Source organism: Mytilus trossulus, chromosome 6 (assembly GCF_036588685.1).
Source record: "Mytilus trossulus isolate FHL-02 chromosome 6, PNRI_Mtr1.1.1.hap1, whole genome shotgun sequence".
Lineage (NCBI taxonomy): Eukaryota > Metazoa > Mollusca > Bivalvia > Mytilida > Mytilidae > Mytilus > Mytilus trossulus.
The window spans coordinates 33,868,756-33,893,777 of record NC_086378.1 but is presented as its reverse complement, the minus strand read 5'-3'; the positions used below and the strand labels follow the sequence as shown (position 1 = coordinate 33,893,777).

General features: G+C 36.3%; 10 protein-coding genes across 10 annotated transcripts; 8 read left to right on the top strand and 2 right to left on the bottom strand.

Annotated features, from left to right (window-relative positions):
- Nucleotides 1-1,648: 1,648 nt before the first annotated feature.
- LOC134722575 (histone H4) lies at nt 1,649-1,960 on the top strand. The gene has a single exon (XM_063586196.1). It carries the CDS (start codon nt 1,649-1,651, stop codon nt 1,958-1,960), a length of 312 nt encoding a protein of 103 aa, XP_063442266.1.
- A 676-nt stretch (nt 1,961-2,636) lies between these two features.
- Nucleotides 2,637-3,331, bottom strand: LOC134721185 (histone H2B-like). The gene has a single exon (XM_063583991.1). The coding sequence runs from the start codon at nt 3,200-3,202 to the stop codon at nt 2,828-2,830; it is 375 nt and encodes a 124-aa protein (XP_063440061.1). The 5' UTR covers nt 3,203-3,331; the 3' UTR covers nt 2,637-2,827.
- Nucleotides 3,332-3,478: 147 nt separating this feature from the next.
- LOC134722574 (histone H2A) lies at nt 3,479-3,856 on the top strand. The gene has a single exon (XM_063586195.1). The coding sequence runs from the start codon at nt 3,479-3,481 to the stop codon at nt 3,854-3,856; it is 378 nt and encodes a 125-aa protein (XP_063442265.1).
- Nucleotides 3,857-5,139: 1,283 nt separating this feature from the next.
- Nucleotides 5,140-11,207, top strand: LOC134722573 (uncharacterized). The gene is made up of 4 exons (XM_063586194.1): nt 5,140-5,542; nt 7,311-7,610; nt 9,143-9,509; nt 10,772-11,207. Exons 1-4 carry the CDS (start codon nt 5,140-5,142, stop codon nt 11,205-11,207), a joined length of 1,506 nt encoding a protein of 501 aa, XP_063442264.1.
- A 1,755-nt stretch (nt 11,208-12,962) lies between these two features.
- LOC134722571 (histone H4) lies at nt 12,963-13,274 on the top strand. Its single transcript, XM_063586193.1, has one exon. It carries the CDS (start codon nt 12,963-12,965, stop codon nt 13,272-13,274), a length of 312 nt encoding a protein of 103 aa, XP_063442263.1.
- An 869-nt stretch (nt 13,275-14,143) lies between these two features.
- On the bottom strand, nt 14,144-14,518 carry LOC134722570 (histone H2B-like). The gene has a single exon (XM_063586192.1). The coding sequence runs from the start codon at nt 14,516-14,518 to the stop codon at nt 14,144-14,146; it is 375 nt and encodes a 124-aa protein (XP_063442262.1).
- Nucleotides 14,519-14,794: 276 nt separating this feature from the next.
- Nucleotides 14,795-15,172, top strand: LOC134722569 (histone H2A). The gene has a single exon (XM_063586191.1). It carries the CDS (start codon nt 14,795-14,797, stop codon nt 15,170-15,172), a length of 378 nt encoding a protein of 125 aa, XP_063442261.1.
- A 1,283-nt stretch (nt 15,173-16,455) lies between these two features.
- LOC134722568 (uncharacterized) lies at nt 16,456-22,527 on the top strand. The gene is made up of 4 exons (XM_063586190.1): nt 16,456-16,858; nt 18,631-18,930; nt 20,463-20,829; nt 22,092-22,527. Exons 1-4 carry the CDS (start codon nt 16,456-16,458, stop codon nt 22,525-22,527), a joined length of 1,506 nt encoding a protein of 501 aa, XP_063442260.1.
- Nucleotides 20,456-21,119, top strand: LOC134721182 (histone H2A). The gene has a single exon (XM_063583988.1). It carries the CDS (start codon nt 20,456-20,458, stop codon nt 20,831-20,833), a length of 378 nt encoding a protein of 125 aa, XP_063440058.1. The 3' UTR covers nt 20,834-21,119.
- Nucleotides 22,528-24,284: 1,757 nt separating the features above from the next.
- Nucleotides 24,285-24,596, top strand: LOC134722567 (histone H4). The gene has a single exon (XM_063586189.1). It carries the CDS (start codon nt 24,285-24,287, stop codon nt 24,594-24,596), a length of 312 nt encoding a protein of 103 aa, XP_063442259.1.
- Nucleotides 24,597-25,022: the final 426 nt, after the last annotated feature.

Sequence of the window (25,022 nt, the reverse complement as noted above, 5' to 3'; positions counted from 1 at the left end):
AACCCCTCTTTTCCCCATCTCTCTCTCTCTCTCTCTCTCTCTCTCTTTTATTTCTTCTTGTTGAATCCATCTATATGCAAAGCAATACATAGACAAAAAATAAATTTTATGATATATATATACACGCAAGTCTCATCACAAAAAAAAGGGGGGTGTTTGTTTATCATGGTACATGTATGTCCTTGTGTGTAGAATATTAAATAGTACATTATATAAAAAAAGATCAACATATGAATGTTTCTATCTGTACTTCTGTTCTTTTCTTTTCTTCGCTTGTTTTTTCTTGTCTTCTTTTGATGTATTATTTACACCAGTAGTCTAGACCAAAGAAAGAGAACCACCAACTGGCCAAAATATAACCTTTTTTTTTAAGTTAGAGTTTAAATATCTTGTATAAATCATTAATTTGTATATTTCTTTTAGAAAAGCTGATATTACAGGGTACTTTTATCAAAAATTTAGAGCTCTTTTTCAGTCAGAATTGTAAAGAATTTTTTTATCATGTATGTAGTAATATATTTTGTCCACTTTAGAGTCTTGTCTTGCTGCTAGTTTACAAAATCATGAAATTTCTATTTAAATTAATATAATTTCGGTACGGGTCCAAGTAGTCCCCACAAAATTTCACTGTAGGAAGTCCATGTAAGCATATATCTTGCACTTATAAGCTTTTTTATATGATAAAAAGTAGTTTTCAGACTTATTATAAACTTTTCTGGCTAAAAGATGTCTTCAGAATAGTAAGTACATGTGTGCGCATTAACATTTTTATTGGATTGGCTGATGAAATTGTCATCGTCATACTGTGGATAAATATAGAATGGCGTTTAAAAATAAAATTGAAAGGAAGATGCACACATAAGAAGTTTTACCCGCAGTCAGGGGCATCTCTTTTCTTCACTGTAATACCTAAAAAAAATATTCTTTAATAGTAATAACAATAACAGTTTTATTCATACATTCTCTCATTTATGATCTGAAGTACCTGCAGCAGATCTTTGATGGATGGCAAGCACAGCTTTGACAGATGATGTTGAGTTATGAAAGACAGGTAGAAAACTGCAAGCATGTAAAATCCTGTGATGTATCCAATTTCTGGGTACATGAAATAGACAAATAGATAACCAGTATTCCTAGATATGTCTGTGAGGTTTATTTTTTCCCCAACTAAATTCCATTCCATTAAGTTGAAATGTGTATTGACATTGAATAAAAATGTCTGTTCAGAGAAAGCAAATAATTATCTTTATAATTTTGACTGTCTAAAGTGATTTTCATTTATCATTTATTTATCATACTTTTCTATCTTAAAATGAAAACTTTTCAACATTTTGGAACTTTTTTTGTCTCCTGCAGTCATTTTTATTCCGATTGAAAGTTTTTTTCTGTTCAATTATAGTTTTTTCTTAAAAATTTACTGTCTGATATGAATTATTATATTTTTCAGACCTAGAATGAAAAAGTGGATTGAAAGTGTACACAGTTTAAGGCAGTACAGAGTTACCTCCCGGAATAAAACAACGTAAGCCAATCAGACAACAGTTAACTGAAAATGTGTGATACTTCTTTTACGGCCGCGTTGGTGATATATAAAGAGTCGCTGTTAGACGGAAAGTATTATTTAACTAATCACCACAAATAGTTAAACATGTCAGGCAGAGGAAAAGGAGGTAAAGGTCTAGGAAAAGGAGGCGCCAAGCGTCACAGGAAGGTGTTGCGTGATAACATCCAAGGTATCACCAAGCCAGCCATCCGTCGTTTAGCAAGAAGAGGTGGAGTAAAACGTATATCTGGACTCATCTATGAGGAAACCCGTGGTGTCCTTAAAGTTTTCTTGGAAAATGTCATCCGTGATGCTGTCACATACACAGAGCACGCCAAGAGGAAGACTGTCACTGCCATGGATGTTGTCTACGCTTTGAAACGTCAAGGACGTACCTTGTACGGATTCGGAGGTTAAACAGCCACCCAGCTAATATCAACAACGGCCCTTTTCAGGGCCACCAACATTTTTCAAAAAGAATCTTAGATTTGTTGTACATCGTTTTAAACAAAATCTTGAAATCAAAGCTTGCTCCCACTTCTATTCTTTTCTCTAATGTTCATGAATTTTTCAACCGTTTTCTTGTTTTCCCTGATCCTGATCCGCAACTATTTTCTCTCTCTCTCTCTCTCTCTCTCGCTATTACCCCCCCCCCCCCCCCCCCCCCTTTTTTTTTTTAAATATCTGGCTTTCTTTTTAATTAACTTCCTTACTCTTACTCTTGTATTTATTTGAGAATTTATATTTCTGAAGGTTTATGAATACGTTCAAAGATCAACAAGTCCGTGCATTTGCCTACATAAAGAGAGAAAATTTCAAAACAAAATGCACGGACTTTTACACACAAAATCTGTAGATTCTGTTATATTCAATTATAGAGTTTTTGCGTGGTTTAAGATTAGGTAATGTTCTTGTTTCCGTGTAAAATAATTCTCGCAATATTTTTTTCTCTCTCGAAAAGCAAAAGAAATCGTAAATTTATCAACTCTATTAATTGGAATGAAAGCACTGTTTTGTTCTTCATGATTTATGTATTTACGCTTTGTAGTTTTGACAAATTAAATACTACAGAATGAGTGAAATACACATATTTGTTATACAGATAGAAAGAAGAGAAAAGTAACCATATACTATTGAAATAGTTTGAAAGTAGTTATAGCTGGGGGTTGGGATTTATAGCTTTGTTTAGAAGTTTGACATGATGTACAACAATTGTAAATTCTTTTTGAAAAATGTTGGTGGCCCTGAAAAGGGCCGTTTGTGAAGTTATAAACTTCAGACTGTTTACTTGCTGCTGGTGTATTTAGTGACGGCTTTGGTACCTTCACTGACAGCGTGCTTGGCCAATTCTCCGGGTAAGAGAAGACGGACAGCGGTCTGGATCTCCCGAGATGTGATGGTAGATCTTTTGTTGTAGTGTGCCAATCGGGAAGCCTCTGCTGCGATTCTCTCGAAGATATCGTTGACGAAGCTGTTCATGATGGACATTGCCTTTGAGGACACTCCGGTGTCGGGGTGAACTTGTCTCAAGACTTTGTAGATGTAGATAGCATAGGATTCACGTCTCTTCCTCCTCCTTTTCTTGTCACCGCCGGGTCTGGCAGTCTTTGCCTTGGTGACGGCCTTCTTGGCTCCTTTAGTTCCTACTTTGGGTGGCATGTTACTGGTTTGATAATCAAATAAGTAATGGTGAAAAATTATTTTCAATTTGTTTATATACTGGGCAAAACGGATTGAAAGATTTTATTGAACGCGAACCTCGGAGAGAGCACCCATAACATGTTGAATGTTCGGTAGCCTAACTGCCCGCAGAGAGCTTCGTTCTGATTGGTGTATAATAAAAACATCGTTCAATCCGTTTAGTGGGTATATAAGCTAAATTTTGAAGAAAAATTGTATCACTTTACTCAGTGTCGATCAACCAAATAGTACAAAATGTCAGGACGAGGAAAAGGAGGAAAAGCAAAAGCAAAGGCAAAGTCTAGGTCATCCCGTGCCGGACTTCAGTTCCCAGTCGGTCGTATCCACAGACTTTTGAGGAAAGGAAACTATGCCGAGAGAGTTGGTGCCGGTGCACCAGTGTACCTCGCAGCTGTCTTAGAATACTTAGCAGCTGAAGTATTGGAGTTGGCAGGAAACGCCGCTCGTGACAACAAGAAGAGCAGAATCATTCCCCGTCATCTCCAGTTGGCCATCAGAAACGACGAAGAGTTGAACAAACTCTTGTCTGGTGTCACCATTGCCCAGGGAGGTGTTCTACCAAACATCCAGGCTGTACTTCTGCCAAAGAAGACCCAGAAAGCTGCCAAGTAAAAAGTGGATATATCAGATTACTCACTTAACAACGGCCCTTTTCAGGGCCACCAATATTTTTCAAAAAGAGTCTAAAATTGTTGTACATCTTAGTAATACTTTATTCCCCATACATAATTAAAAAAAATATATTCTACTACATAACAAATAAAAAATGTCTAAAATATAAATGTCCCTTCTTCCGTCATTCTTCTTTTCTTCTCTCTCTAACGCATCCCATTTAAGTACAGTTCTTATAGCATAACACTAAGTCTAGTAACTTTTTCAGTCTTCTTCATGAGAACATTTATTGTCGTAATTTCTGACTCTGAACCCACTAGTAGCTCAGTTAAATCATAAAAAGTTTGTCGGGGGAAAAAAAAAACCACTGATAGCATTTATATTTAATACTAGTCTGCTCTCTTCTTTCTCTCTCTTGGTTATTGATGCGAGCATGCTTAGATTCATATGAGAAGGTGTGTGTTTTTTAATTATTATAATTATTTATAGTTTTTGTTAACAGTATCTCTTTCGTCAACACTTTTATATATGATATGTACTTTCCATTCTTTTCCTTTTTCCATTTTTTTTCGGCATCTCTCTCTGTCTTTCTGTCTTTATTTATTTATTGTTTGTGTATTAAAGATGTGGAATCGATGTAAGCACACCGACAATCAGACAATGTGACAAATGTGCCCAGCCCAAATGAAAATCATACCACATCTTCTTTTTTTATATTAAATATACATAAATATGACATAATACAACAATAGAGAAACTCAGCCGATCCGTACAATGTCATGTCGGGAATGTGTAATTCCATTTGTTTCTGTTTTTGCATTTCTTATTTCGCTTTGTTAGTGTTCAAACTGCATTTTATTTTTATTTTTTCCTGTTTTATTTTTCTTTCCTTTCCTTAATGTTTCTGCATGTATTTTGACCTTTTTTCATTATTATTTTTTTCTTCTTCAGATTTATCATATTGAAACCGTGACACTAATTTACTATTGTTGAGCAATGAGGGATGATGATCAGAAACTGTAATTTTGAATGAAAAAAGGGGGCATTTTTACTGTCAGCTTGGGTTGAGCAGTTTTTCAGTAAAAACTGGATTGAAAACTGTCAAAGTCCCTTACAAATCAGTCCAATCAGATTTAAGATATGCGGACCAATCAACGCCAGCTTTATGTAAGTGGTGATCCAATCGTCACCGTGATTTCAATCCTCCCGGCAAGCACAAAAACACATTCACCGAAATTTTCAAGTATTCTTTCTGTAGCAAATCGTCCACAGAGCTAATAATCATGGCACGAACAAAGCAAACTGCACGTAAATCCACCGGAGGTAAAGCTCCAAGAAAACAACTTGCCACCAAGGCCGCCCGTAAGAGCGCACCTGCAACCGGTGGAGTCAAGAAACCACATAGATACAGGCCAGGAACAGTCGCTCTCCGAGAAATCAGGAGATACCAGAAGAGCACAGAGCTCCTCATCAGGAAACTCCCCTTCCAGAGATTAGTCCGTGAAATCGCCCAGGACTTCAAAACTGATCTCCGATTCCAGAGTTCAGCCGTCATGGCCCTACAGGAAGCCAGCGAAGCCTACTTGGTCGGTCTCTTCGAGGATACCAACTTGTGCGCAATCCACGCCAAGAGAGTAACCATCATGCCAAAGGATATCCAATTGGCCCGAAGAATCCGTGGAGAACGTGCTTAAGAAGTGTGATTTTTTCACCAAAACATAACGGCCCTTTTCAGGGCCACCAATATTTTTCAAAAAGAATCTATAAATTGTTGTACATGAAAATTAGAAACATAGCTGAACCCCTCTTTTCCCCATCTCTCTCTCTCTCTCTCTCTCTCTCTCTTTTATTTCTTCTTGTTGAATCCATCTATATGCAAAGCAATACATAGACAAAAAATAAATTTTATGATATATATATACACGCAAGTCTCATCACAAAAAAAAGGGGGGTGTTTGTTTATCATGGTACATGTATGTCCTTGTGTGTAGAATATTAAATAGTACATTATATAAAAAAAGATCAACATATGAATGTTTCTATCTGTACTTCTGTTCTTTTCTTTTCTTCGCTTGTTTTTTCTTGTCTTCTTTTGATGTATTATTTACACCAGTAGTCTAGACCAAAGAAAGAGAACCACCAACTGGCCAAAATATAACCTTTTTTTTTAAGTTAGAGTTTAAATATCTTGTATAAATCATTAATTTGTATATTTCTTTTAGAAAAGCTGATATTACAGGGTACTTTTATCAAAAATTTAGAGCTCTTTTTCAGTCAGAATTGTAAAGAATTTTTTTATCATGTATGTAGTAATATATTTTGTCCACTTTAGAGTCTTGTCTTGCTGCTAGTTTACAAAATCATGAAATTTCTATTTAAATTAATATAATTTCGGTACGGGTCCAAGTAGTCCCCACAAAATTTCACTGTAGGAAGTCCATGTAAGCATATATCTTGCACTTATAAGCTTTTTTATATGATAAAAAGTAGTTTTCAGACTTATTATAAACTTTTCTGGCTAAAAGATGTCTTCAGAATAGTAAGTACATGTGTGCGCATTAACATTTTTATTGGATTGGCTGATGAAATTGTCATCGTCATACTGTGGATAAATATAGAATGGCGTTTAAAAATAAAATTGAAAGGAAGATGCACACATAAGAAGTTTTACCCGCAGTCAGGGGCATCTCTTTTCTTCACTGTAATACCTAAAAAAAATATTCTTTAATAGTAATAACAATAACAGTTTTATTCATACATTCTCTCATTTATGATCTGAAGTACCTGCAGCAGATCTTTGATGGATGGCAAGCACAGCTTTGACAGATGATGTTGAGTTATGAAAGACAGGTAGAAAACTGCAAGCATGTAAAATCCTGTGATGTATCCAATTTCTGGGTACATGAAATAGACAAATAGATAACCAGTATTCCTAGATATGTCTGTGAGGTTTATTTTTTCCCCAACTAAATTCCATTCCATTAAGTTGAAATGTGTATTGACATTGAATAAAAATGTCTGTTCAGAGAAAGCAAATAATTATCTTTATAATTTTGACTGTCTAAAGTGATTTTCATTTATCATTTATTTATCATACTTTTCTATCTTAAAATGAAAACTTTTCAACATTTTGGAACTTTTTTTGTCTCCTGCAGTCATTTTTATTCCGATTGAAAGTTTTTTTCTGTTCAATTATAGTTTTTTCTTAAAAATTTACTGTCTGATATGAATTATTATATTTTTCAGACCTAGAATGAAAAAGTGGATTGAAAGTGTACACAGTTTAAGGCAGTACAGAGTTACCTCCCGGAATAAAACAACGTAAGCCAATCAGACAACAGTTAACTGAAAATGTGTGATACTTCTTTTACGGCCGCGTTGGTGATATATAAAGAGTCGCTGTTAGACGGAAAGTATTATTTAACTAATCACCACAAATAGTTAAACATGTCAGGCAGAGGAAAAGGAGGTAAAGGTCTAGGAAAAGGAGGCGCCAAGCGTCACAGGAAGGTGTTGCGTGATAACATCCAAGGTATCACCAAGCCAGCCATCCGTCGTTTAGCAAGAAGAGGTGGAGTAAAACGTATATCTGGACTCATCTATGAGGAAACCCGTGGTGTCCTTAAAGTTTTCTTGGAAAATGTCATCCGTGATGCTGTCACATACACAGAGCACGCCAAGAGGAAGACTGTCACTGCCATGGATGTTGTCTACGCTTTGAAACGTCAAGGACGTACCTTGTACGGATTCGGAGGTTAAACAGCCACCCAGCTAATATCAACAACGGCCCTTTTCAGGGCCACCAACATTTTTCAAAAAGAATCTTAGATTTGTTGTACATCGTTTTAAACAAAATCTTGAAATCAAAGCTTGCTCCCACTTCTATTCTTTTCTCTAATGTTCATGAATTTTTCAACCGTTTTCTTGTTTTCCCTGATCCTGATCCGCAACTATTTTCTCTCTCTCTCTCTCTCTCTCTCGCTATTACCCCCCCCCCCCCCCCCCCCCCCCTTTTTTTTTTTAAATATCTGGCTTTCTTTTTAATTAACTTCCTTACTCTTACTCTTGTATTTATTTGAGAATTTATATTTCTGAAGGTTTATGAATACGTTCAAAGATCAACAAGTCCGTGCATTTGCCTACATAAAGAGAGAAAATTTCAAAACAAAATGCACGGACTTTTACACACAAAATCTGTAGATTCTGTTATATTCAATTATAGAGTTTTTGCGTGGTTTAAGATTAGGTAATGTTCTTGTTTCCGTGTAAAATAATTCTCGCAATATTTTTTTCTCTCTCGAAAAGCAAAAGAAATCGTAAATTTATCAACTCTATTAATTGGAATGAAAGCACTGTTTTGTTCTTCATGATTTATGTATTTACGCTTTGTAGTTTTGACAAATTAAATACTACAGAATGAGTGAAATACACATATTTGTTATACAGATAGAAAGAAGAGAAAAGTAACCATATACTATTGAAATAGTTTGAAAGTAGTTATAGCTGGGGGTTGGGATTTATAGCTTTGTTTAGAAGTTTGACATGATGTACAACAATTGTAAATTCTTTTTGAAAAATGTTGGTGGCCCTGAAAAGGGCCGTTTGTGAAGTTATAAACTTCAGACTGTTTACTTGCTGCTGGTGTATTTAGTGACGGCTTTGGTACCTTCACTGACAGCGTGCTTGGCCAATTCTCCGGGTAAGAGAAGACGGACAGCGGTCTGGATCTCCCGAGATGTGATGGTAGATCTTTTGTTGTAGTGTGCCAATCGGGAAGCCTCTGCTGCGATTCTCTCGAAGATATCGTTGACGAAGCTGTTCATGATGGACATTGCCTTTGAGGACACTCCGGTGTCGGGGTGAACTTGTCTCAAGACTTTGTAGATGTAGATAGCATAGGATTCACGTCTCTTCCTCCTCCTTTTCTTGTCACCGCCGGGTCTGGCAGTCTTTGCCTTGGTGACGGCCTTCTTGGCTCCTTTAGTTCCTACTTTGGGTGGCATGTTACTGGTTTGATAATCAAATAAGTAATGGTGAAAAATTATTTTCAATTTGTTTATATACTGGGCAAAACGGATTGAAAGATTTTATTGAACGCGAACCTCGGAGAGAGCACCCATAACATGTTGAATGTTCGGTAGCCTAACTGCCCGCAGAGAGCTTCGTTCTGATTGGTGTATAATAAAAACATCGTTCAATCCGTTTAGTGGGTATATAAGCTAAATTTTGAAGAAAAATTGTATCACTTTACTCAGTGTCGATCAACCAAATAGTACAAAATGTCAGGACGAGGAAAAGGAGGAAAAGCAAAAGCAAAGGCAAAGTCTAGGTCATCCCGTGCCGGACTTCAGTTCCCAGTCGGTCGTATCCACAGACTTTTGAGGAAAGGAAACTATGCCGAGAGAGTTGGTGCCGGTGCACCAGTGTACCTCGCAGCTGTCTTAGAATACTTAGCAGCTGAAGTATTGGAGTTGGCAGGAAACGCCGCTCGTGACAACAAGAAGAGCAGAATCATTCCCCGTCATCTCCAGTTGGCCATCAGAAACGACGAAGAGTTGAACAAACTCTTGTCTGGTGTCACCATTGCCCAGGGAGGTGTTCTACCAAACATCCAGGCTGTACTTCTGCCAAAGAAGACCCAGAAAGCTGCCAAGTAAAAAGTGGATATATCAGATTACTCACTTAACAACGGCCCTTTTCAGGGCCACCAATATTTTTCAAAAAGAGTCTAAAATTGTTGTACATCTTAGTAATACTTTATTCCCCATACATAATTAAAAAAAATATATTCTACTACATAACAAATAAAAAATGTCTAAAATATAAATGTCCCTTCTTCCGTCATTCTTCTTTTCTTCTCTCTCTAACGCATCCCATTTAAGTACAGTTCTTATAGCATAACACTAAGTCTAGTAACTTTTTCAGTCTTCTTCATGAGAACATTTATTGTCGTAATTTCTGACTCTGAACCCACTAGTAGCTCAGTTAAATCATAAAAAGTTTGTCGGGGGAAAAAAAAAACCACTGATAGCATTTATATTTAATACTAGTCTGCTCTCTTCTTTCTCTCTCTTGGTTATTGATGCGAGCATGCTTAGATTCATATGAGAAGGTGTGTGTTTTTTAATTATTATAATTATTTATAGTTTTTGTTAACAGTATCTCTTTCGTCAACACTTTTATATATGATATGTACTTTCCATTCTTTTCCTTTTTCCATTTTTTTTCGGCATCTCTCTCTGTCTTTCTGTCTTTATTTATTTATTGTTTGTGTATTAAAGATGTGGAATCGATGTAAGCACACCGACAATCAGACAATGTGACAAATGTGCCCAGCCCAAATGAAAATCATACCACATCTTCTTTTTTTATATTAAATATACATAAATATGACATAATACAACAATAGAGAAACTCAGCCGATCCGTACAATGTCATGTCGGGAATGTGTAATTCCATTTGTTTCTGTTTTTGCATTTCTTATTTCGCTTTGTTAGTGTTCAAACTGCATTTTATTTTTATTTTTTCCTGTTTTATTTTTCTTTCCTTTCCTTAATGTTTCTGCATGTATTTTGACCTTTTTTCATTATTATTTTTTTCTTCTTCAGATTTATCATATTGAAACCGTGACACTAATTTACTATTGTTGAGCAATGAGGGATGATGATCAGAAACTGTAATTTTGAATGAAAAAAGGGGGCATTTTTACTGTCAGCTTGGGTTGAGCAGTTTTTCAGTAAAAACTGGATTGAAAACTGTCAAAGTCCCTTACAAATCAGTCCAATCAGATTTAAGATATGCGGACCAATCAACGCCAGCTTTATGTAAGTGGTGATCCAATCGTCACCGTGATTTCAATCCTCCCGGCAAGCACAAAAACACATTCACCGAAATTTTCAAGTATTCTTTCTGTAGCAAATCGTCCACAGAGCTAATAATCATGGCACGAACAAAGCAAACTGCACGTAAATCCACCGGAGGTAAAGCTCCAAGAAAACAACTTGCCACCAAGGCCGCCCGTAAGAGCGCACCTGCAACCGGTGGAGTCAAGAAACCACATAGATACAGGCCAGGAACAGTCGCTCTCCGAGAAATCAGGAGATACCAGAAGAGCACAGAGCTCCTCATCAGGAAACTCCCCTTCCAGAGATTAGTCCGTGAAATCGCCCAGGACTTCAAAACTGATCTCCGATTCCAGAGTTCAGCCGTCATGGCCCTACAGGAAGCCAGCGAAGCCTACTTGGTCGGTCTCTTCGAGGATACCAACTTGTGCGCAATCCACGCCAAGAGAGTAACCATCATGCCAAAGGATATCCAATTGGCCCGAAGAATCCGTGGAGAACGTGCTTAAGAAGTGTGATTTTTTCACCAAAACATAACGGCCCTTTTCAGGGCCACCAATATTTTTCAAAAAGAATCTATAAATTGTTGTACATGAAAATTAGAAACATAGCTGAACCCCTCTTTTCCCCATCTCTCTCTCTCTCTCTCTCTCTCTCTCTCTTTTATTTCTTCTTGTTGAATCCATCTATATGCAAAGCAATACATAGACAAAAAATAAATTTTATGATATATATATACACGCAAGTCTCATCACAAAAAAAAGGGGGGTGTTTGTTTATCATGGTACATGTATGTCCTTGTGTGTAGAATATTAAATAGTACATTATATAAAAAAAGATCAACATATGAATGTTTCTATCTGTACTTCTGTTCTTTTCTTTTCTTCGCTTGTTTTTTCTTGTCTTCTTTTGATGTATTATTTACACCAGTAGTCTAGACCAAAGAAAGAGAACCACCAACTGGCCAAAATATAACCTTTTTTTTTAAGTTAGAGTTTAAATATCTTGTATAAATCATTAATTTGTATATTTCTTTTAGAAAAGCTGATATTACAGGGTACTTTTATCAAAAATTTAGAGCTCTTTTTCAGTCAGAATTGTAAAGAATTTTTTTATCATGTATGTAGTAATATATTTTGTCCACTTTAGAGTCTTGTCTTGCTGCTAGTTTACAAAATCATGAAATTTCTATTTAAATTAATATAATTTCGGTACGGGTCCAAGTAGTCCCCACAAAATTTCACTGTAGGAAGTCCATGTAAGCATATATCTTGCACTTATAAGCTTTTTTATATGATAAAAAGTAGTTTTCAGACTTATTATAAACTTTTCTGGCTAAAAGATGTCTTCAGAATAGTAAGTACATGTGTGCGCATTAACATTTTTATTGGATTGGCTGATGAAATTGTCATCGTCATACTGTGGATAAATATAGAATGGCGTTTAAAAATAAAATTGAAAGGAAGATGCACACATAAGAAGTTTTACCCGCAGTCAGGGGCATCTCTTTTCTTCACTGTAATACCTAAAAAAAATATTCTTTAATAGTAATAACAATAACAGTTTTATTCATACATTCTCTCATTTATGATCTGAAGTACCTGCAGCAGATCTTTGATGGATGGCAAGCACAGCTTTGACAGATGATGTTGAGTTATGAAAGACAGGTAGAAAACTGCAAGCATGTAAAATCCTGTGATGTATCCAATTTCTGGGTACATGAAATAGACAAATAGATAACCAGTATTCCTAGATATGTCTGTGAGGTTTATTTTTTCCCCAACTAAATTCCATTCCATTAAGTTGAAATGTGTATTGACATTGAATAAAAATGTCTGTTCAGAGAAAGCAAATAATTATCTTTATAATTTTGACTGTCTAAAGTGATTTTCATTTATCATTTATTTATCATACTTTTCTATCTTAAAATGAAAACTTTTCAACATTTTGGAACTTTTTTTGTCTCCTGCAGTCATTTTTATTCCGATTGAAAGTTTTTTTCTGTTCAATTATAGTTTTTTCTTAAAAATTTACTGTCTGATATGAATTATTATATTTTTCAGACCTAGAATGAAAAAGTGGATTGAAAGTGTACACAGTTTAAGGCAGTACAGAGTTACCTCCCGGAATAAAACAACGTAAGCCAATCAGACAACAGTTAACTGAAAATGTGTGATACTTCTTTTACGGCCGCGTTGGTGATATATAAAGAGTCGCTGTTAGACGGAAAGTATTATTTAACTAATCACCACAAATAGTTAAACATGTCAGGCAGAGGAAAAGGAGGTAAAGGTCTAGGAAAAGGAGGCGCCAAGCGTCACAGGAAGGTGTTGCGTGATAACATCCAAGGTATCACCAAGCCAGCCATCCGTCGTTTAGCAAGAAGAGGTGGAGTAAAACGTATATCTGGACTCATCTATGAGGAAACCCGTGGTGTCCTTAAAGTTTTCTTGGAAAATGTCATCCGTGATGCTGTCACATACACAGAGCACGCCAAGAGGAAGACTGTCACTGCCATGGATGTTGTCTACGCTTTGAAACGTCAAGGACGTACCTTGTACGGATTCGGAGGTTAAACAGCCACCCAGCTAATATCAACAACGGCCCTTTTCAGGGCCACCAACATTTTTCAAAAAGAATCTTAGATTTGTTGTACATCGTTTTAAACAAAATCTTGAAATCAAAGCTTGCTCCCACTTCTATTCTTTTCTCTAATGTTCATGAATTTTTCAACCGTTTTCTTGTTTTCCCTGATCCTGATCCGCAACTATTTTCTCTCTCTCTCTCTCTCTCTCTCGCTATTACCCCCCCCCCCCCCCCCCCCCCCCTTTTTTTTTTTAAATATCTGGCTTTCTTTTTAATTAACTTCCTTACTCTTACTCTTGTATTTATTTGAGAATTTATATTTCTGAAGGTTTATGAATACGTTCAAAGATCAACAAGTCCGTGCATTTGCCTACATAAAGAGAGAAAATTTCAAAACAAAATGCACGGACTTTTACACACAAAATCTGTAGATTCTGTTATATTCAATTATAGAGTTTTTGCGTGGTTTAAGATTAGGTAATGTTCTTGTTTCCGTGTAAAATAATTCTCGCAATATTTTTTTCTCTCTCGAAAAGCAAAAGAAATCGTAAATTTATCAACTCTATTAATTGGAATGAAAGCACTGTTTTGTTCTTCATGATTTATGTATTTACGCTTTGTAGTTTTGACAAATTAAATACTACAGAATGAGTGAAATACACATATTTGTTATACAGATAGAAAGAAGAGAAAAGTAACCATATACTATTGAAATAGTTTGAAAGTAGTTATAGCTGGGGGTTGGGATTTATAGCTTTGTTTAGAAGTTTGACATGATGTACAACAATTGTAAATTCTTTTTGAAAAATGTTGGTGGCCCTGAAAAGGGCCGTTTGTGAAGTTATAAACTTCAGACTGTTTACTTGCTGCTGGTGTATTTAGTGACGGCTTTGGTACCTTCACTGACAGCGTGCTTGGCCAATTCTCCGGGTAAGAGAAGACGGACAGCGGTCTGGATCTCCCGAGATGTGATGGTAGATCTTTTGTTGTAGTGTGCCAATCGGGAAGCCTCTGCTGCGATTCTCTCGAAGATATCGTTGACGAAGCTGTTCATGATGGACATTGCCTTTGAGGACACTCCGGTGTCGGGGTGAACTTGTCTCAAGACTTTGTAGATGTAGATAGCATAGGATTCACGTCTCTTCCTCCTCCTTTTCTTGTCACCGCCGGGTCTGGCAGTCTTTGCCTTGGTGACGGCCTTCTTGGCTCCTTTAGTTCCTACTTTGGGTGGCATGTTACTGGTTTGATAATCAAATAAGTAATGGTGAAAAATTATTTTCAATTTGTTTATATACTGGGCAAAACGGATTGAAAGATTTTATTGAACGCGAACCTCGGAGAGAGCACCCATAACATGTTGAATGTTCGGTAGCCTAACTGCCCGCAGAGAGCTTCGTTCTGATTGGTGTATAATAAAAACATCGTTCAATCCGTTTAGTGGGTATATAAGCTAAATTTTGAAGAAAAATTGTATCACTTTACTCAGTGTCGATCAACCAAATAGTACAAAATGTCAGGACGAGGAAAAGGAGGAAAAGCAAAAGCAAAGGCAAAGTCTAGGTCATCCCGTGCCGGACTTCAGTTCCCAGTCGGTCGTATCCACAGACTTTTGAGGAAAGGAAACTATGCCGAGAGAGTTGGTGCCGGTGCACCAGTGTACCTCGCAGCTGTCTTAGAATACTTAGCAGCTGAAGTATTGGAGTTGGCAGGAAACGCCGCTCGTGACAACAAGAAGAGCAGAATCATTCCCCGTCATCTCCAGTTGGCCATCAGAAACGACGAAGAGTTGAACAAACTCTTGTCTGGTGTCACCATTGCCCAGGGAGGTGTTCTACCAAACATCCAGGCTGTACTTCTGCCAAAGAAGACCCAGAAAGCTGCCAAGTAAAAAGTGGATATATCAGATTACTCACTTAACAACGGCCCTTTTCAGGGCCACCAATATTTTTCAAAAAGAGTCTAAAATTGTTGTACATCTTAGTAATACTTTATTCCCCATACATAATTAAAAAAAATATATTCTACTACATAACAAATAAAAAATGTCTAAAATATAAATGTCCCTTCTTCCGTCATTCTTCTTTTCTTCTCTCTCTAACGCATCCCATTTAAGTACAGTTCTTATAGCATAACACTAAGTCTAGTAACTTTTTCAGTCTTCTTCATGAGAACATTTATTGTCGTAATTTCTGACTCTGAACCCACTAGTAGCTCAGTTAAATCATAAAAAGTTTGTCGGGGGAAAAAAAAAACCACTGATAGCATTTATATTTAATACTAGTCTGCTCTCTTCTTTCTCTCTCTTGGTTATTGATGCGAGCATGCTTAGATTCATATGAGAAGGTGTGTGTTTTTTAATTATTATAATTATTTATAGTTTTTGTTAACAGTATCTCTTTCGTCAACACTTTTATATATGATATGTACTTTCCATTCTTTTCCTTTTTCCATTTTTTTTCGGCATCTCTCTCTGTCTTTCTGTCTTTATTTATTTATTGTTTGTGTATTAAAGATGTGGAATCGATGTAAGCACACCGACAATCAGACAATGTGACAAATGTGCCCAGCCCAAATGAAAATCATACCACATCTTCTTTTTTTATATTAAATATACATAAATATGACATAATACAACAATAGAGAAACTCAGCCGATCCGTACAATGTCATGTCGGGAATGTGTAATTCCATTTGTTTCTGTTTTTGCATTTCTTATTTCGCTTTGTTAGTGTTCAAACTGCATTTTATTTTTATTTTTTCCTGTTTTATTTTTCTTTCCTTTCCTTAATGTTTCTGCATGTATTTTGACCTTTTTTCATTATTATTTTTTTCTTCTTCAGATTTATCATATTGAAACCGTGACACTAATTTACTATTGTTGAGCAATGAGGGATGATGATCAGAAACTGTAATTTTGAATGAAAAAAGGGGGCATTTTTACTGTCAGCTTGGGTTGAGCAGTTTTTCAGTAAAAACTGGATTGAAAACTGTCAAAGTCCCTTACAAATCAGTCCAATCAGATTTAAGATATGCGGACCAATCAACGCCAGCTTTATGTAAGTGGTGATCCAATCGTCACCGTGATTTCAATCCTCCCGGCAAGCACAAAAACACATTCACCGAAATTTTCAAGTATTCTTTCTGTAGCAAATCGTCCACAGAGCTAATAATCATGGCACGAACAAAGCAAACTGCACGTAAATCCACCGGAGGTAAAGCTCCAAGAAAACAACTTGCCACCAAGGCCGCCCGTAAGAGCGCACCTGCAACCGGTGGAGTCAAGAAACCACATAGATACAGGCCAGGAACAGTCGCTCTCCGAGAAATCAGGAGATACCAGAAGAGCACAGAGCTCCTCATCAGGAAACTCCCCTTCCAGAGATTAGTCCGTGAAATCGCCCAGGACTTCAAAACTGATCTCCGATTCCAGAGTTCAGCCGTCATGGCCCTACAGGAAGCCAGCGAAGCCTACTTGGTCGGTCTCTTCGAGGATACCAACTTGTGCGCAATCCACGCCAAGAGAGTAACCATCATGCCAAAGGATATCCAATTGGCCCGAAGAATCCGTGGAGAACGTGCTTAAGAAGTGTGATTTTTTCACCAAAACATAACGGCCCTTTTCAGGGCCACCAATATTTTTCAAAAAGAATCTATAAATTGTTGTACATGAAAATTAGAAACATAGCTGAACCCCTCTTTTCCCCATCTCTCTCTCTCTCTCTCTCTCTCTCTCTCTCTTTTATTTCTTCTTGTTGAATCCATCTATATGCAAAGCAATACATAGACAAAAAATAAATTTTATGATATATATATACACGCAAGTCTCATCACAAAAAAAAGGGGGGTGTTTGTTTATCATGGTACATGTATGTCCTTGTGTGTAGAATATTAAATAGTACATTATATAAAAAAAGATCAACATATGAATGTTTCTATCTGTACTTCTGTTCTTTTCTTTTCTTCGCTTGTTTTTTCTTGTCTTCTTTTGATGTATTATTTACACCAGTAGTCTAGACCAAAGAAAGAGAACCACCAACTGGCCAAAATATAACCTTTTTTTTTAAGTTAGAGTTTAAATATCTTGTATAAATCATTAATTTGTATATTTCTTTTAGAAAAGCTGATATTACAGGGTACTTTTATCAAAAATTTAGAGCTCTTTTTCAGTCAGAATTGTAAAGAATTTTTTTATCATGTATGTAGTAATATATTTTGTCCACTTTAGAGTCTTGTCTTGCTGCTAGTTTACAAAATCATGAAATTTCTATTTAAATTAATATAATTTCGGTACGGGTCCAAGTAGTCCCCACAAAATTTCACTGTAGGAAGTCCATGTAAGCATATATCTTGCACTTATAAGCTTTTTTATATGATAAAAAGTAGTTTTCAGACTTATTATAAACTTTTCTGGCTAAAAGATGTCTTCAGAATAGTAAGTACATGTGTGCGCATTAACATTTTTATTGGATTGGCTGATGAAATTGTCATCGTCATACTGTGGATAAATATAGAATGGCGTTTAAAAATAAAATTGAAAGGAAGATGCACACATAAGAAGTTTTACCCGCAGTCAGGGGCATCTCTTTTCTTCACTGTAATACCTAAAAAAAATATTCTTTAATAGTAATAACAATAACAGTTTTATTCATACATTCTCTCATTTATGATCTGAAGTACCTGCAGCAGATCTTTGATGGATGGCAAGCACAGCTTTGACAGATGATGTTGAGTTATGAAAGACAGGTAGAAAACTGCAAGCATGTAAAATCCTGTGATGTATCCAATTTCTGGGTACATGAAATAGACAAATAGATAACCAGTATTCCTAGATATGTCTGTGAGGTTTATTTTTTCCCCAACTAAATTCCATTCCATTAAGTTGAAATGTGTATTGACATTGAATAAAAATGTCTGTTCAGAGAAAGCAAATAATTATCTTTATAATTTTGACTGTCTAAAGTGATTTTCATTTATCATTTATTTATCATACTTTTCTATCTTAAAATGAAAACTTTTCAACATTTTGGAACTTTTTTTGTCTCCTGCAGTCATTTTTATTCCGATTGAAAGTTTTTTTCTGTTCAATTATAGTTTTTTCTTAAAAATTTACTGTCTGATATGAATTATTATATTTTTCAGACCTAGAATGAAAAAGTGGATTGAAAGTGTACACAGTTTAAGGCAGTACAGAGTTACCTCCCGGAATAAAACAACGTAAGCCAATCAGACAACAGTTAACTGAAAATGTGTGATACTTCTTTTACGGCCGCGTTGGTGATATATAAAGAGTCGCTGTTAGACGGAAAGTATTATTTAACTAATCACCACAAATAGTTAAACATGTCAGGCAGAGGAAAAGGAGGTAAAGGTCTAGGAAAAGGAGGCGCCAAGCGTCACAGGAAGGTGTTGCGTGATAACATCCAAGGTATCACCAAGCCAGCCATCCGTCGTTTAGCAAGAAGAGGTGGAGTAAAACGTATATCTGGACTCATCTATGAGGAAACCCGTGGTGTCCTTAAAGTTTTCTTGGAAAATGTCATCCGTGATGCTGTCACATACACAGAGCACGCCAAGAGGAAGACTGTCACTGCCATGGATGTTGTCTACGCTTTGAAACGTCAAGGACGTACCTTGTACGGATTCGGAGGTTAAACAGCCACCCAGCTAATATCAACAACGGCCCTTTTCAGGGCCACCAACATTTTTCAAAAAGAATCTTAGATTTGTTGTACATCGTTTTAAACAAAATCTTGAAATCAAAGCTTGCTCCCACTTCTATTCTTTTCTCTAATGTTCATGAATTTTTCAACCGTTTTCTTGTTTTCCCTGATCCTGATCCGCAACTATTTTCTCTCTCTCTCTCTCTCTCTCTCGCTATTACCCCCCCCCCCCCCCCCCCCCCCCTTTTTTTTTTTAAATATCTGGCTTTCTTTTTAATTAACTTCCTTACTCTTACTCTTGTATTTATTTGAGAATTTATATTTCTGAAGGTTTATGAATACGTTCAAAGATCAACAAGTCCGTGCATTTGCCTACATAAAGAGAGAAAATTTCAAAACAAAATGCACGGACTTTTACACACAAAATCTGTAGATTCTGTTATATTCAATTATAGAGTTTTTGCGTGGTTTAAGATTAGGTAATGTTCTTGTTTCCGTGTAAAATAATTCTCGCAATATTTTTTTCTCTCTCGAAAAGCAAAAGAAATCGTAAATTTATCAACTCTATTAATTGGAATGAAAGCACTGTTTTGTTCTTCATGATTTATGTATTTACGCTTTGTAGTTTTGACAAATTAAATACTACAGAATGAGTGAAATACACATATTTGTTATACAGATAGAAAGAAGAGAAAAGTAACCATATACTATTGAAATAGTTTGAAAGTAGTTATAGCTGGGGGTTGGGATTTATAGCTTTGTTTAGAAGTTTGACATGATGTACAACAATTGTAAATTCTTTTTGAAAAATGTTGGTGGCCCTGAAAAGGGCCGTTTGTGAAGTTATAAACTTCAGACTGTTTACTTGCTGCTGGTGTATTTAGTGACGGCTTTGGTACCTTCACTGACAGCGTGCTTGGCCAATTCTCCGGGTAAGAGAAGACGGACAGCGGTCTGGATCTCCCGAGATGTGATGGTAGATCTTTTGTTGTAGTGTGCCAATCGGGAAGCCTCTGCTGCGATTCTCTCGAAGATATCGTTGACGAAGCTGTTCATGATGGACATTGCCTTTGAGGACACTCCGGTGTCGGGGTGAACTTGTCTCAAGACTTTGTAGATGTAGATAGCATAGGATTCACGTCTCTTCCTCCTCCTTTTCTTGTCACCGCCGGGTCTGGCAGTCTTTGCCTTGGTGACGGCCTTCTTGGCTCCTTTAGTTCCTACTTTGGGTGGCATGTTACTGGTTTGATAATCAAATAAGTAATGGTGAAAAATTATTTTCAATTTGTTTATATACTGGGCAAAACGGATTGAAAGATTTTATTGAACGCGAACCTCGGAGAGAGCACCCATAACATGTTGAATGTTCGGTAGCCTAACTGCCCGCAGAGAGCTTCGTTCTGATTGGTGTATAATAAAAACATCGTTCAATCCGTTTAGTGGGTATATAAGCTAAATTTTGAAGAAAAATTGTATCACTTTACTCAGTGTCGATCAACCAAATAGTACAAAATGTCAGGACGAGGAAAAGGAGGAAAAGCAAAAGCAAAGGCAAAGTCTAGGTCATCCCGTGCCGGACTTCAGTTCCCAGTCGGTCGTATCCACAGACTTTTGAGGAAAGGAAACTATGCCGAGAGAGTTGGTGCCGGTGCACCAGTGTACCTCGCAGCTGTCTTAGAATACTTAGCAGCTGAAGTATTGGAGTTGGCAGGAAACGCCGCTCGTGACAACAAGAAGAGCAGAATCATTCCCCGTCATCTCCAGTTGGCCATCAGAAACGACGAAGAGTTGAACAAACTCTTGTCTGGTGTCACCATTGCCCAGGGAGGTGTTCTACCAAACATCCAGGCTGTACTTCTGCCAAAGAAGACCCAGAAAGCTGCCAAGTAAAAAGTGGATATATCAGATTACTCACTTAACAACGGCCCTTTTCAGGGCCACCAATATTTTTCAAAAAGAGTCTAAAATTGTTGTACATCTTAGTAATACTTTATTCCCCATACATAATTAAAAAAAATATATTCTACTACATAACAAATAAAAAATGTCTAAAATATAAATGTCCCTTCTTCCGTCATTCTTCTTTTCTTCTCTCTCTAACGCATCCCATTTAAGTACAGTTCTTATAGCATAACACTAAGTCTAGTAACTTTTTCAGTCTTCTTCATGAGAACATTTATTGTCGTAATTTCTGACTCTGAACCCACTAGTAGCTCAGTTAAATCATAAAAAGTTTGTCGGGGGAAAAAAAAAACCACTGATAGCATTTATATTTAATACTAGTCTGCTCTCTTCTTTCTCTCTCTTGGTTATTGATGCGAGCATGCTTAGATTCATATGAGAAGGTGTGTGTTTTTTAATTATTATAATTATTTATAGTTTTTGTTAACAGTATCTCTTTCGTCAACACTTTTATATATGATATGTACTTTCCATTCTTTTCCTTTTTCCATTTTTTTTCGGCATCTCTCTCTGTCTTTCTGTCTTTATTTATTTATTGTTTGTGTATTAAAGATGTGGAATCGATGTAAGCACACCGACAATCAGACAATGTGACAAATGTGCCCAGCCCAAATGAAAATCATACCACATCTTCTTTTTTTATATTAAATATACATAAATATGACATAATACAACAATAGAGAAACTCAGCCGATCCGTACAATGTCATGTCGGGAATGTGTAATTCCATTTGTTTCTGTTTTTGCATTTCTTATTTCGCTTTGTTAGTGTTCAAACTGCATTTTATTTTTATTTTTTCCTGTTTTATTTTTCTTTCCTTTCCTTAATGTTTCTGCATGTATTTTGACCTTTTTTCATTATTATTTTTTTCTTCTTCAGATTTATCATATTGAAACCGTGACACTAATTTACTATTGTTGAGCAATGAGGGATGATGATCAGAAACTGTAATTTTGAATGAAAAAAGGGGGCATTTTTACTGTCAGCTTGGGTTGAGCAGTTTTTCAGTAAAAACTGGATTGAAAACTGTCAAAGTCCCTTACAAATCAGTCCAATCAGATTTAAGATATGCGGACCAATCAACGCCAGCTTTATGTAAGTGGTGATCCAATCGTCACCGTGATTTCAATCCTCCCGGCAAGCACAAAAACACATTCACCGAAATTTTCAAGTATTCTTTCTGTAGCAAATCGTCCACAGAGCTAATAATCATGGCACGAACAAAGCAAACTGCACGTAAATCCACCGGAGGTAAAGCTCCAAGAAAACAACTTGCCACCAAGGCCGCCCGTAAGAGCGCACCTGCAACCGGTGGAGTCAAGAAACCACATAGATACAGGCCAGGAACAGTCGCTCTCCGAGAAATCAGGAGATACCAGAAGAGCACAGAGCTCCTCATCAGGAAACTCCCCTTCCAGAGATTAGTCCGTGAAATCGCCCAGGACTTCAAAACTGATCTCCGATTCCAGAGTTCAGCCGTCATGGCCCTACAGGAAGCCAGCGAAGCCTACTTGGTCGGTCTCTTCGAGGATACCAACTTGTGCGCAATCCACGCCAAGAGAGTAACCATCATGCCAAAGGATATCCAATTGGCCCGAAGAATCCGTGGAGAACGTGCTTAAGAAGTGTGATTTTTTCACCAAAACATAACGGCCCTTTTCAGGGCCACCAATATTTTTCAAAAAGAATCTATAAATTGTTGTACATGAAAATTAGAAACATAGCTGAACCCCTCTTTTCCCCATCTCTCTCTCTCTCTCTCTCTCTCTCTCTCTCTTTTATTTCTTCTTGTTGAATCCATCTATATGCAAAGCAATACATAGACAAAAAATAAATTTTATGATATATATATACACGCAAGTCTCATCACAAAAAAAAGGGGGGTGTTTGTTTATCATGGTACATGTATGTCCTTGTGTGTAGAATATTAAATAGTACATTATATAAAAAAAGATCAACATATGAATGTTTCTATCTGTACTTCTGTTCTTTTCTTTTCTTCGCTTGTTTTTTCTTGTCTTCTTTTGATGTATTATTTACACCAGTAGTCTAGACCAAAGAAAGAGAACCACCAACTGGCCAAAATATAACCTTTTTTTTTAAGTTAGAGTTTAAATATCTTGTATAAATCATTAATTTGTATATTTCTTTTAGAAAAGCTGATATTACAGGGTACTTTTATCAAAAATTTAGAGCTCTTTTTCAGTCAGAATTGTAAAGAATTTTTTTATCATGTATGTAGTAATATATTTTGTCCACTTTAGAGTCTTGTCTTGCTGCTAGTTTACAAAATCATGAAATTTCTATTTAAATTAATATAATTTCGGTACGGGTCCAAGTAGTCCCCACAAAATTTCACTGTAGGAAGTCCATGTAAGCATATATCTTGCACTTATAAGCTTTTTTATATGATAAAAAGTAGTTTTCAGACTTATTATAAACTTTTCTGGCTAAAAGATGTCTTCAGAATAGTAAGTACATGTGTGCGCATTAACATTTTTATTGGATTGGCTGATGAAATTGTCATCGTCATACTGTGGATAAATATAGAATGGCGTTTAAAAATAAAATTGAAAGGAAGATGCACACATAAGAAGTTTTACCCGCAGTCAGGGGCATCTCTTTTCTTCACTGTAATACCTAAAAAAAATATTCTTTAATAGTAATAACAATAACAGTTTTATTCATACATTCTCTCATTTATGATCTGAAGTACCTGCAGCAGATCTTTGATGGATGGCAAGCACAGCTTTGACAGATGATGTTGAGTTATGAAAGACAGGTAGAAAACTGCAAGCATGTAAAATCCTGTGATGTATCCAATTTCTGGGTACATGAAATAGACAAATAGATAACCAGTATTCCTAGATATGTCTGTGAGGTTTATTTTTTCCCCAACTAAATTCCATTCCATTAAGTTGAAATGTGTATTGACATTGAATAAAAATGTCTGTTCAGAGAAAGCAAATAATTATCTTTATAATTTTGACTGTCTAAAGTGATTTTCATTTATCATTTATTTATCATACTTTTCTATCTTAAAATGAAAACTTTTCAACATTTTGGAACTTTTTTTGTCTCCTGCAGTCATTTTTATTCCGATTGAAAGTTTTTTTCTGTTCAATTATAGTTTTTTCTTAAAAATTTACTGTCTGATATGAATTATTATATTTTTCAGACCTAGAATGAAAAAGTGGATTGAAAGTGTACACAGTTTAAGGCAGTACAGAGTTACCTCCCGGAATAAAACAACGTAAGCCAATCAGACAACAGTTAACTGAAAATGTGTGATACTTCTTTTACGGCCGCGTTGGTGATATATAAAGAGTCGCTGTTAGACGGAAAGTATTATTTAACTAATCACCACAAATAGTTAAACATGTCAGGCAGAGGAAAAGGAGGTAAAGGTCTAGGAAAAGGAGGCGCCAAGCGTCACAGGAAGGTGTTGCGTGATAACATCCAAGGTATCACCAAGCCAGCCATCCGTCGTTTAGCAAGAAGAGGTGGAGTAAAACGTATATCTGGACTCATCTATGAGGAAACCCGTGGTGTCCTTAAAGTTTTCTTGGAAAATGTCATCCGTGATGCTGTCACATACACAGAGCACGCCAAGAGGAAGACTGTCACTGCCATGGATGTTGTCTACGCTTTGAAACGTCAAGGACGTACCTTGTACGGATTCGGAGGTTAAACAGCCACCCAGCTAATATCAACAACGGCCCTTTTCAGGGCCACCAACATTTTTCAAAAAGAATCTTAGATTTGTTGTACATCGTTTTAAACAAAATCTTGAAATCAAAGCTTGCTCCCACTTCTATTCTTTTCTCTAATGTTCATGAATTTTTCAACCGTTTTCTTGTTTTCCCTGATCCTGATCCGCAACTATTTTCTCTCTCTCTCTCTCTCTCTCTCGCTATTACCCCCCCCCCCCCCCCCCCCCCCCTTTTTTTTTTTAAATATCTGGCTTTCTTTTTAATTAACTTCCTTACTCTTACTCTTGTATTTATTTGAGAATTTATATTTCTGAAGGTTTATGAATACGTTCAAAGATCAACAAGTCCGTGCATTTGCCTACATAAAGAGAGAAAATTTCAAAACAAAATGCACGGACTTTTAC

Bases quoted from the DNA above. Each gene is read 5' to 3' on its own strand.
- LOC134722575 (XM_063586196.1), top strand. From the start codon at position 1,649: ATGTCAGGCAGAGGAAAAGGAGGTAAAGGTCTAGGAAAAGGAGGCGCC.
- LOC134722573 (XM_063586194.1), top strand. From the start codon at position 5,140: ATGGCACGAACAAAGCAAACTGCACGTAAATCCACCGGAGGTAAAGCT. The intron at 7,611-9,142 runs GTTAAACAGCCA...ACAAAATGTCAG, and splicing joins TACCTTGTACGGATTCGGAG to GACGAGGAAAAGGAGGAAAA. The intron at 9,510-10,771 runs GTAAAAAGTGGA...TTCTTTCTGTAG, and splicing joins AAGACCCAGAAAGCTGCCAA to CAAATCGTCCACAGAGCTAA.
- LOC134722567 (XM_063586189.1), top strand. From the start codon at position 24,285: ATGTCAGGCAGAGGAAAAGGAGGTAAAGGTCTAGGAAAAGGAGGCGCC.
- LOC134721185 (XM_063583991.1), bottom strand. From the start codon at position 3,202: ATGCCACCCAAAGTAGGAACTAAAGGAGCCAAGAAGGCCGTCACCAAG.
- LOC134722571 (XM_063586193.1), top strand. From the start codon at position 12,963: ATGTCAGGCAGAGGAAAAGGAGGTAAAGGTCTAGGAAAAGGAGGCGCC.
- LOC134722568 (XM_063586190.1), top strand. From the start codon at position 16,456: ATGGCACGAACAAAGCAAACTGCACGTAAATCCACCGGAGGTAAAGCT. The intron at 18,931-20,462 runs GTTAAACAGCCA...ACAAAATGTCAG, and splicing joins TACCTTGTACGGATTCGGAG to GACGAGGAAAAGGAGGAAAA. The intron at 20,830-22,091 runs GTAAAAAGTGGA...TTCTTTCTGTAG, and splicing joins AAGACCCAGAAAGCTGCCAA to CAAATCGTCCACAGAGCTAA.
- LOC134722569 (XM_063586191.1), top strand. From the start codon at position 14,795: ATGTCAGGACGAGGAAAAGGAGGAAAAGCAAAAGCAAAGGCAAAGTCT.
- LOC134721182 (XM_063583988.1), top strand. From the start codon at position 20,456: ATGTCAGGACGAGGAAAAGGAGGAAAAGCAAAAGCAAAGGCAAAGTCT.
- LOC134722574 (XM_063586195.1), top strand. From the start codon at position 3,479: ATGTCAGGACGAGGAAAAGGAGGAAAAGCAAAAGCAAAGGCAAAGTCT.
- LOC134722570 (XM_063586192.1), bottom strand. From the start codon at position 14,518: ATGCCACCCAAAGTAGGAACTAAAGGAGCCAAGAAGGCCGTCACCAAG.